We start from the raw sequence: 12,407 nt of genomic DNA on the forward strand, positions 1-12,407 counted from the left end.
TTGGAGAGTTCAAGTGTATCAGGTACCTATGCTGCTCTTCTCTGATCTCTAACTGTCTTGAATGGGTTTTTCGGGTGATATTGTTAGACATAGTTTCCTGGTTTGAAATAACATCAATATTTTTCTAAAAAAGTGTACATAAAGAGATATGTCTTTTCATCATCTGTAATGCCTGCAACCATACTTTTATTTTTTGTTTGTTTGTTTGTTTGTTTTGTGAGGAAGATTGGCCCTAAGCTAACATCTGTTGCTAATCTTCCTCTTTTTGCTTGAGGAAGATTGTCACTGAGCTAACATCCTTGCCAATCTTCCTCTACTTTATGTTGGATGCTGCCACAGTGTGGTTGATGAGCTGTGCTAGGTCCTCTTGGGGATCTGAAACCGTGAACCCTGGGCTGCCTAGGCAGAATGCACAAACTTAACCACTATGCAACCAGGCCGGCCACACATGAAACCATTCTTGTTAAACTGACTTTATTATTTTTCACATGGAATGCATATGCATTTGCCTCATATTCTATGTTTTTTTCCAAGAATATTTGAAGTACATGTCCTACGAGTACTTCTGGGTATTACTTTTTGGTCTTTTGGTTATTTTGTTTTTTACCAGCATTTCAATTTCAAGGCAATAATTTTGTAACTTTTAAAATCTTCTCTTTGGCAAAATATTGACAATAATCTACTTTTCTTAAAAACTTTTCATAAAAATTAAATGATACATCTTAAGTTCTTAGCATTATGTATGGTATAATATAACTGATTAATAAATTATCTGCTATTATTGATATTGTTGTTTTTACTCTTATCTTCCGTTCTCTATTTTATCTTAAGTTTCGATTAAACAAGTGGATCATATATATGATACCATACCTTTTTAAAGTTTCCATATCCTCGTTAACATTTTTTTGCTCTGCCTGATATTATTTTAAGCATTCATTATATTTTCTAAATCCCTTATATTATAAACCCATTAAATTAGATTCCTATAGCTTCTGAAATAAATTAGTACAAATTTGGTGACTTAAAACAATAGACTTATTCTCTTACAATTTTGGAGATCAGAAATGTGAGATCCAATCACGGGGCCAAAACCAAGGTGTCAGCAAGACCATACTCCCTCAGGAGGTTGTAGGGGGCAATCTTTTCCTTATCTCTTCCAGCTTCTGGTGGCTGCAGGTATTCCTTGACTTGTGGTCATATTACTTCAGTCTTCAGGGCTAGCATCTTCAAACCTCTCACTTCTCCATCTTGACTGCATTTTCTTGTGTATGTAAAATAATCTTCTGTCTCCCTCTTATAAAAGACACTTGCAATGGCATTTAGAGCACACCAGATCATCCAGAATACTCTCCTCATCTCCAGATCATTAAACTAATCACATCTGCAGGCAAGCTTTATCTGAATAAGGTGACATTTCCAGGGATTAGAACCCGAGACATTTAGGTGTCCATTTTCAAGCTTAACTCACCCATCTTTTAAATGCAAAGTCAGTCATAATTTACATGCCCTATGTTCCTACAGTGTTAACAGTTTGTTTTCTTAGTTTCTTAAGATTTCATTTCATACGTGCTATTGTCAATATTTTTGCTGGAGTCACTAGTGCAGCATAGGTACTTATTGCTTTAGTGAAGCAGGAGGAACACTTGGTTTGAATTTAAACACCTGGTTCCAGTTTCAGATCCACATGGGTGATTTTTACGAAGACACTTTTTTAACCTCAATTCTTTCACATATAAACTCGGGAGAAGCTGCCATCCTCAGAGAGTTGTCATTGAACTTAAACATAATAACAAAACTGCAAGGATCTGTCCCATAAAATGTACTCTTATTAATGTTTCTTAAAACAGGAAGCTTTGGTTCGAATCCTGGGCGCGGACATGGCACTGCTCATCAAGCCACGCTGAGGCGGCGTCCCACATGCAACAACTAGATGGACCTGCAACTAAGAATGTACAACTATATACCGGGGGGCTTTGGGGAGAAAAAGGAAAAAAATAAAATCTTAAAAAAAAAAAAGAAAGCTTTGAGGGTAAGGATCATTTAGAAATATTCCAATATGTATGGTGAAGACAGCTACTCATTATTTCTTAAAAGAAATAAGTAATGACTAAAAGGATGGAATGATATTGTGCTTATGATTAGAACATGATTCTGTATTGGTTTCAAAATGTTTTAAATGGAGTGTTATTTCCCATATCACCCATGAGACCTTGCCTTTTTAAGATGAAGGTAAGAGAAACATTTTTCACCTTTGGTCCTCCAACTAGAACTTAGCATTGTTGACATTTGGAGCCAGACAATTCTGTGCTGTGAGTGTTTGTCCTGTGCATTACGGGATGTTTAGCAGCATCCTTGACCTCTACCCATTAGACCTCAGGACCACCCCATCCTTATTTTTGACAAGCAGAAATGTCTCTAGACATTGTCAAATCTCTGCTAGAGAGTGAAATCATCTTAGTTGGGAATCATTGGTCTAATTTGAGCTCTCTCCAGAATCTGCAATATCCCTTTCAGAGACATTGGATGTTAGGGCTTCAGCGACACAGGACGCAGAATTACTCTCACTTTAGCATGGATGACTATGGTCTCTACCTCCTACTAAAATATACACACACTATTCTTATCTAAAGACTGATTATTTCATTTTATTAACAAGAAGGACATCAGCTTTACTTTCAGTTCCACAAAACCTTGAAATGTCAGATTTTTCTTTCCCTCCCAATGTTGCTTCTTAGGTAACACTGTCAGTTGTCTGAGAATAATTGAGATGGACTGAGTGCTCCTAAAACATGTCTGAAAAGCAGCCACATAAAAATTTCTTTTTTATTTCTTCATGGAGTTTTGTTTTACATATATAATCTACTCACTCCCTTATTTTTAAACTATCGGGGTCAATGTTTTTTCTCATTCTCTTACGGATAGTATCTAAATTTTCTGGTGGGGACTCAGCTTTTTCTCTTCTTGGTGGGTCTCTGTCTTTGAACCTAATGGGATTTGGGGAAGTGTTCATGGCTAGTCATCAAGAGACCCAGTGATTAGTTTCTGGGTGGACACTAGTAAGCTAATGACTTAACCATGAGATCTTGCCAGAATTATTGAAAAAGAAGAGTTCCTTTCAGCTGAGATTAATCATCTGGGAAGAGACAGAGGGTCAAAACTGGTCATATCTCTCTTTGCCTATATATATATGTATGTGTGTGTGTGTGTGTGTGTGTTTTGAGTATTATCTTTCTCCAATAGGCATCACGTTCTCTATAAATCTCATTTCCAAGTCTCTAATCATGCCAAGGACTTCCAATCTCCAGATAATTGCTTATGTTGTTTCCTCTACTGCCTCTCATTCGCTATTCTGTAATTGACAAAATTTATAATGTTGAGTTCAAATTATCCTCCTTTTTCCTGTTTTGTACCTAGAACACTGCCTGGCACAATACTTTCACAAATAAAATATATTTATTGAATGGAGATTCTCTGATATATTCTGTCCTTGGATGGCCAGAATTACTTTTGAACATAAATGCACATATAACACATATCAGAGTCATTAACTTCATTCATCCATCTACACATTTACTTTCAAGATCTTTTAATTCTCCACAGCTTGATAGATACATTTTTGTTTCTTTCTTGTTTATTCCATCATCCTATCACATAGAACATTCTGATAGTTGTTTGATAAATTGCTTTGAGCTGATTAAATCAAACTGGATAGCAAATGTCATAATCCAATTTTATATAAAATAATCTACCATATTGAGAGCCAAAATAATTTTTTCTTTGAGACATTCTCAGGATGTAGAAAAACACATCATTTCATTTTTTGTTTAATCAACTCCACAGTAGAACTGTTTAATTGCTCACATATCTTTTCCCACTGGGATTTAGATATTAGTGTGTGTGTTCATGGGATCCAAGGTAAGATTGGAAGGCTAATCCCAAAATCCTCAAAGCAAAATATAAAAGGTTTTGCATTATTCTAAGGAACCTCAGCCTTCCTAAGGGAGGCACAAATCTATTGTATGAACACAGGAGGCCTGCCCAAATGGATTATGGAAAATGTCGCAATGGGTCGATTTTTTTATCTTTAACTGCCAAAGTTGATTTTTCCAATGAAAAATGAACTTCAGCTGACAACAGTGTAGTAAGAAGGTGAATGAAAGAAAGTTAGTGATCTGGTAAGTGTTCTTAACATAATCCTAGGATATTAGAGCTGGATAGGATTTTTAATGCTCATTTTCTTATACTCACTTAGTTTACACCCAAGAAACTTATGTTTTGAGAAGAAATATGCCTAGAATGACATGTTTTAAACCCTTAAGGTATTTCCAACAAAAACAATGGCAACAGCAAAACAGCACATTTAACACATGATAGTCTTAAGATAATTCTCAGTATTATTGGATTCTGACTTGGAATCTAAATATAAACACAATTTGCTTTATCTATTATTTCTTTTTAAATGTTTAGTAGGCTTAGATATAAGTTAAAGCTGACTCAATTTGTATATTATATTATTTATTTTATCCTATGGTCATGCATTGGTTTCAACAGTTATCAACACAAATAAAAGGAGTGGGATGGGATTAGTGGGTTGGCTTTAAGGGAATGGAAATCAAGTTTACAAAAGTAGTGACTAGGATTCCATATAGAGAGCTTACTGCAGGAATATATAAGTTTGCTGAACTCTATCAGAAATCTTCATTTCATTCTTACCTGCCGATTGTGTAGAACAGATTATTTAGCGTCTCTTTGGACTCCTCTTAATTTTTTGTTTCTTGCATTCTTTTCCCTTTCATTTTTCCAATTGGATTTCACATTTCATTTTTGAATCCTGCAAATTTCTTTCAGTCTTGAAGCATGTAACATTCTTGAAAGGTTATTACAGGTAGATAATCTCTATATAAATTGATTTCTTCCTTACCTTTAATTCTGTGATTGGAAGTAAGAGGTTTAGTAGAAAATAACTTGAGCAAAGAAGTGATTGCACCCCATGGCTAAGACCCAAGCTTATTTAAGCATTGTCCCTAAAGATATGCTTATTTTTTTGGTGCCTACTTTTTAATAGCCATTCTTCATAATTAGCAAAGGAGTTGATGCCACAACAAAGAAACATTTTCATCCATCCTTACCTCACTAACCACTGGATATAATTTTCTTTCCCTGACCTTCACAACAGTGTCCATTGCTCTAGTCTGAGGTCCATTGACAATCTTGTCTCTCATGTTTGATGATACATATGGATGGACTGTCACTCAATGAAAGTTGATATTTTCTAAGGAGGAAGCCACATGTATTTCAGGATAAGAGAGCTCCAAAGAGTTGACTAGTAGCTCAATGATGCTTTCTTTTTCCAATGAACCCTTTTGTTAGAGCAAAAAGTGAATCCTGGTTGATAATAAAATAATAAAAATTAATATCTATTGAAGCTCAAACTTGTCTCAATGATTGAATAATAATAGCTAATATTTATTGGATGTTTGGTATTTGAAGAACCCTCTTCAAAATACTTTACATGTAATAGCTCATTTAATCCTCATCGTTACCTTGCAGACAGGTGTTCCTATAACATGCAAGTTACATATCAGAAAAGGAAACCATAGAGCTCCTGAGATGTTGCAAATGTCCTACAAGTATTAAATGGCAGAGTTAGATTTAAACCCAGGCAGTCTGGCTCCAGGGCCCATGCTTTTAATCACCACAGCATTCTGTCTCTGTTACTATGTCAAAAGAACTAAATCTGCCTATCCCTGCACATATCCTAAATGAATATTTGTTAGTTTTAAATTAATACTCCTGTTTTAAATTTAACACATAGATTATTTGGAAAATAATTATATTATTTACTCCAGTCTTCTTCTTAAGTTCCACCATCTCTAATACATTTCCATCTCTGTGAAGGGATTGTTTATCGGAGCAGGCTCTAGCCCAATAATACAAGGATTTCCAATCTCTACCCTTGAATAAAATTGAGAAACAATAGTTTCTTAACATATTTTTTAAAAACTATTAGAATTAAATTAGATGTGATAGATCATTGAGAATTACAAGACGAAAATATATTAATGACAGATATGCACACTTATGTGGCATTCACCTAATTTAGTGAGAAACAGAACAAAGGTAGAAAATAAACTTTGAGTAATAATCCAGAATTCACAATCATTGTTTTATCTCTATTTCATTCTCTATACCCAGGGAATCACTTCCCAGATAGTTACATTCTTCTATTTACTCTAAATTATGCAAAGTTTTAGTAAAGATATTTAGTTTTACTTAAAACCTAGAACAAATTTAGGAAAGAACAGGAGGGTAAGATTTTGCTAATGCTATTAGATCAAGTTCTGAGATGGATGTTGTGAGATAAAAAAGGAAATATATGTCAAATGTGAATGTAATTAAATACTGACCTTATAAGGGACAGGAAATCATTTAAGTGTTTAAGCAAGAAGGAAACATAATACAAAATCTACTTCATACAGGTAACTCTTACAGTGGTTTACAGATAGATTTTGAAGCATGTTTGAAAGTAGGGTGAGAATCCACTGGAGAGAACGAGGCCAATAAAGAGGTTCAACCGAAGAAAAAGAGGGCTGAAACATAATAAAAGAGTTTCAGTGATGATAAAGAGGAAACATTGGATATCTGCCACATTTCCAGATAAAATAAAATAGATCTTCACATTGACTCAGAATTGTTATATTTCCAACTTTAGAACAGCGAAGGAACAAGATGGTGGGGATATTAAGATTGTACAAGGAAGTTAATTAACAATTATGATTTGATGAGAAAGGTATTCTCATTCTCCTATAACAGGTGATGAAACTGAAACTCAGTGATTAATTAGTCTGCCCAAACTTTCAAAACTACTCAGTGACAGAGCTTGTATAACTAAAAGAATTTTTCTTCTTTCTATTTTATCAGTGGATTTCAAACAATTTTAAGGAACTTTTTTATTCCTCAGAAGCAAAGCCACATCTCAAGGTGAGAAATACAGAACTGCTCTTCTATCTATAAAAGGCTTTACTTGGAACAGCAATGCTTTTATCTGTTGAGAAGTGAACAAAAACAACACAAATTACAACAGAGACTATTTATTAAGAGTTTGCTGTTAGCAATGTGGTTAACCACTATCACATGACGTTGGTGGAATATGAGTGAATTGAAGAAAGTAAAAGTAAAGCCCAGGTTTAGAGTTCAGCAACTGGTTTGATAATGCTTCCATTTAATGAGACAAACACTAAAAAGAGTGAAAACTTATGCCTTATACTACACTAATTGTAGCTATGCCTAGATGCTATCAGGATGTCCAAGTGGATTTAGAACTATTGCCCTATTTATTTCAATCATTTTACTTCAATTTTTTGTTAATATTGGGATTGTTATTAATATTGCCATCATTATTCTATCACAACATCAAAGTCCAGGAGAGCTGCAGAGAATGGAGTTGAAGAATGACACTGTGAAGACTGAATTCTTTCTCTTGGGATTTAGTGACCATCCAGAACTTCAGAGTGTTCTTTTTGCTGTTTTTTTTTCCATCTACTCTGTGACTCTCATGGGAAACCTTGGGATGGTTTTATTAATCATAATCAGTTCCCACTTGCACATCCCTATGTACTTTTTCCTCTGCATATTGTCCTTCATAGATACATGCTACTCTTCTGTCATTGCCCCCAAATTACTTGTGGATTTGGTTTCCAATAAGAAGACCATTTCTTACAATGGTTGTGCTGCACAGTTATATTTTTTCTGCTCTTTAGTTGATACAGAATCTTTCCTCTTGGCTGCCATGGCTTATGACCGGTACATAGCAATCTGCAATCCCCTGCTTTATACTGTTATTATGTCCAAGAGGATTTGCTGCCAGCTTGTGATTGGAGCATTTTTGGGGGGTACCATGAGCTCAATTATTCACACCATTAATACTTTCCATCTGTCTTTTTGCTCCAAAGAGATTAACCATTTCTTTTGTGATATCTCTCCACTCTTCTCTTTGTCTTGCACTGACACTTACAAGCATGACATTGTTCTGGTGATCTTTGCTAGTTTGGTGGAGGCTATCTGCCTTCTAACAGTTCTTCTCTCTTATTTCCACATCATAGCAGCTATTCTTAAAACAGATTCTCCAGAAGGAAGAAGAAAAGGGTTCTCCACTTGTGCTTCCCACTTGACTGTGGTCACTATTTACCATGGTACCCTAATCTTCATTTATTTGCGCCCCAGCACTGATCATTCACTGGATATGGACAAAGTGACCTCTGTGTTCTACACACTGATTATACCTATGTTGAACCCCCTAATTTACAGTCTAAGGAACAAAGATGTAAAAAATGCCTTTAGGAAAGTGATTAGCCCAAAATTGCTGTCTTAAAAAAGGGTGAAAATGAGCTTGACAACTTTAAAACCTGTCTGTTTCTTGACCTTTGGTCTAACTGATGACAAAGTCTGTTTAATGTGGATCTTTCCAATTCTGTGGGTAGCAAGGACTTAAGCTCAAAATAGAGTCAGAGCTTAATATCAGAATCAGGCCCTTTTATATCAGTTGTATTATGTCTAATTCTTTACCATTTTAAATATTAAATTTTTATCACACTCCTTCATTGCTTATGAAAGCCAAAATTAGTGTTGTCTATGGAGAATAATTTACTAATATTTTCTATGTAGGATAATTCATGTAACATATGAAAATGAAATATGCATGCACCATTTAAACCAGTAATTCTACTTCCAGGAATTGAACCTGTAAAAGCTCATTACTTTCAAATGTATTAATCGCAGCATAGTTTGTAGTAGCAAATGATTGAAAATGGTCTAGATGTCTATTAATAGGAGACAGGTTAAAAAATAAAGTTTAATTTTTAAATATTTATTCCAGGGGTAGATCTACCCTGTACGTAGTGTTCTATATCTAATATTCTTACTTCTTTTCTCCCTCCATCCTAAATTTTATCACAATTACTACTAATATTGAATAAGTCACTGACATCACAATATTCTTTTTGTGAAAGTAAATAAATGCAATTCACTGAGACTCTTTTTCAATTAATTATTTCCAAATTAATACACATACATTGTAGCTTGATGGTTCAAATTGCACTCACTCTAAAAAGCATTCCTCAGATACTAATTCCTATATGATCTTTTTGTGACACAATGTTCAATTCTGGATGACAACTCAGATTTGAAACCTCACTAAAACCTTAAGTGCATTTCTTTTAAGACTCTCAGCACTTCTAGTCTAATCATGCAGTTATTTGTCTGTTCTATTCCTCTGTTAGATTTATCTTTTAATTATTATGTCTTATTTAATCCCTTGCTTCTTCATAATAGTATGTTCCCTAGTGTAGATACTGAGTAAATTTTTATGAAATGAACATGATTGTTTACTATGGGTTGTGTATAATTTAGATTATGTGCCAGTAATGGGCAGAAACTATATATTTCTCTTGCAATATTATAGGTTAATTCTCCTGAGGGGTACTCCATACATACGTGATTATTACAACATAGCATCAAGTACAGCGGCTTTTTAAAAAACAATCTGCAAATATCAACTAAACAAAAGTATAGCTCAAAATATTTTCTCAAGAATATATTCACTCTTAAATCTCTTGATTGGTAGGCAAACAGCTAAAATTTCTGAAGGAGGCTATCCTCTCAGAGCCAGAGATGGGAATTGAAACTGAAAAATAGTGGGATGATGGCTTGGCTAGTTTCTAGAGCATGACCCAAAGAGAAGATGTGGCTGCAAAGTCTAATTGAAGTCCTAACATAAAGGTGAGGTTAAGTAGTAGGAGAAGAGATGGACTAAAGAGGAAAGCCTTCTGACAATAATAATGTATTCTGGGTTCTAAATCTAGACCACAGTTCCATTCACCACAGTGGAACTAACTTCACCAGAAGAATTTTGTCCATTCAGATCAGTAAAAAGGCAGGGCTCTGGCCAATGTAGGCTTTCAATAGGGAAAAATGGAATGGTAGCTTGTGGGTGATGAGAACCAAGTGCTTCTTCCTTAACACTGAGGAGGAAATATTCTCCAAAGTTCATGAGTTCATCACAATGGGAGGATATTGTTCCTTTGCAGCTAAGTGTACCATTTCAACCATGACCCCTGAGAGAGGGCCACACAGAATAAAATGAAATGAAATACTCTGTTGTTAATTATGTAAGCTCATTTCTTGGCAATATAGGGTCTGAAACAAATCAGTAGAGAAGTTTCAGGCATCTGGCCTGGACATTGAAATCACATGGTTATCTGTGAAGAAAGCTGTGCTCAGCCTTAACCAAGAGTGAAGGTATTGTCAGGGAAAGAAGTCCTAAGGCTACTGGGCAGAAAGGTCTAAACATGACCTGAGGCTAGAATGTGCAGCCAGAGTCGGACAGATTGGTTGAGCAGGCTTTAAAATGGGTAAAGTTGGATCCTGGAGACTCCAGTTCACGGCATGATGCTATGAAAGATAATGCCTTTTCTTTCAGCATCAGGGATTTTGTCCTTGATAGGGAGTTAGTTGGCTAAGATCACAGAGCTAACAAGTAAAAACGACTGAATGATATTATACATATTTAAACCCAGGACAGTCTCACTTCACGGTCTAGTTCTTATCTTAAATTCTCTCCCATCTTTATCATTTTCTTAAAATGAGTATAAAACAAAAAGAAAAACAAACACACTGGTTTCCTGAACATCTGTATAAGGCTATTAAATCAGTCTTTAAAGGAAAAAGTAAAGAAAAATAAAAGAGTATTTTTTTCCCTTACACATTTATGTGAAACATGGCCAGTGAAGCTAACTTTACATAACAAAATAGATTTAATTTTATAGATGTGAAATATTTAATACATTTTTAATAAAGTACATGGAGTTTGGAATGGATTTGGACAGCAATTGAGAGGTCCTAGTATGTGACATATTCTATGAACAACAAATAAGTTGTTTGAGGTTATAAAAAAAAATATTTATGAGATGAAATATTTTTGTCTAAAACTCCTCAATTCATAATGCAAGACAAATAACATGCTGAAAATTGAATGTTTTTAATATTTTGTTTCGTTCCATTGATGTTTTGACTGTATAACACTCAGCACATTTTATACACTAAAGGGATATGTAAAATTAGAGAAAAGGATCTAAATGAGGAACCTTGTATAACCTATTACTCCCTCCCCCCAGAACCAAAAAGTATCTCCATGTTCCTTTCATGACAACAAAATAAAATAAAATGAATACCCTTGAGAATCTGAAATTGCATTATATTTTTCACCATTGAATTAATTACTAATTGATTACAGTCTGAACAACATATGGAATTGATTAAGTTTTTGGAATAGATTACGGGATTATCAAACATCCAACTACTGAGCAATGACTACTTCTAAAATTTTGTATAGAATATAGTTCCAGTTTATTTCACAGATACACAGACCCAATATAAATCCTTACAAATGGAATACTAGTGTAAATACTACTTTTCCTTTTTCTTTGCCCAAGGAACATACATTTATGTCAACAACTCATTTATGTCAATGAGTCTTCCTTTACAACTTAAACAGTATCACTTGGGAATTTCAGTTATTTATTTTTTTATTTTAACAAGTATAATCTTATGAACACATCAGGAAGATGATTTCCTCTTTTATAGTGGCCTTTGGAGAAGGTCCAAGTCTTTTACTCCAAACTTCCATTCATGAGGTTTTTGTACAGTTGTTAATAGCACCATCTCTGTTCTCCAAAGTGAGGGCAAGAAGGGAAATTCACAGGGTGTTGTAAAGTCTATGAGTTGCAATGTAATCTAGAGCAACTTATCCTAGAAATCTATGCTGATACAATTGAGGCAGAACGTTGAGGAATAGCTTGAGAAGATTTTGACATCAAATAAACTCTGTCCCAGATTCTTATTTCAGCCTAAGCCAAATGACAACAATTGCAGATGGCTTTCATCTAAAATGAATATACTTGAATAAAATTAAAGAAGGGAGTTCTTTCTTTGGTAAATTTACAAAGGTTCATTTTTGCAACAATTTTCCAGGCTACACTCATTCATTGAGTCAATAAATTTTTTCGAATTGCATCCTGGAGCTCAGCATTGTAAATATCAAAAGTAGAAAAATAATGGTAAACAAGACATCCAAGGTCTATGCCTTTCTGGAACTTTTAGTCTAGGGAAGGAAATTTCATTATGTTCTTATTTATTTATTTCCTACTTATAGACTTATAAGTGTTATGATGGAAAGTTTATGGGGTGATACTGGTACGTAGGAAAGATGCAAACAAACCCAAATCAACCCACTAGAAGTCCCTTCTTGCTGAGTGTCAGTGTCGCAATCCAATGTACACATCAGGATAGATGCAGAGAGGGCTGATGGCCACTCTGAGTTTATTATAACCAGTGTTTCAATATATACATAT

General features: G+C 34.6%; 1 protein-coding gene across 1 annotated transcript; it reads left to right on the forward strand.

Annotated features, from left to right (window-relative positions):
- The first annotated feature begins 7,438 nt into the window (after positions 1-7,438).
- On the forward strand, positions 7,439-8,371 carry LOC106848169 (olfactory receptor 5I1-like). Its single transcript, XM_014867898.2, has one exon. It carries the CDS (start codon positions 7,439-7,441, stop codon positions 8,369-8,371), a length of 933 nt encoding a protein of 310 aa, XP_014723384.1.
- Positions 8,372-12,407: the final 4,036 nt, after the last annotated feature.

This window comes from Equus asinus, chromosome 17, assembly GCF_041296235.1.
Source record: "Equus asinus isolate D_3611 breed Donkey chromosome 17, EquAss-T2T_v2, whole genome shotgun sequence".
Lineage (NCBI taxonomy): Eukaryota > Metazoa > Chordata > Mammalia > Perissodactyla > Equidae > Equus > Equus asinus.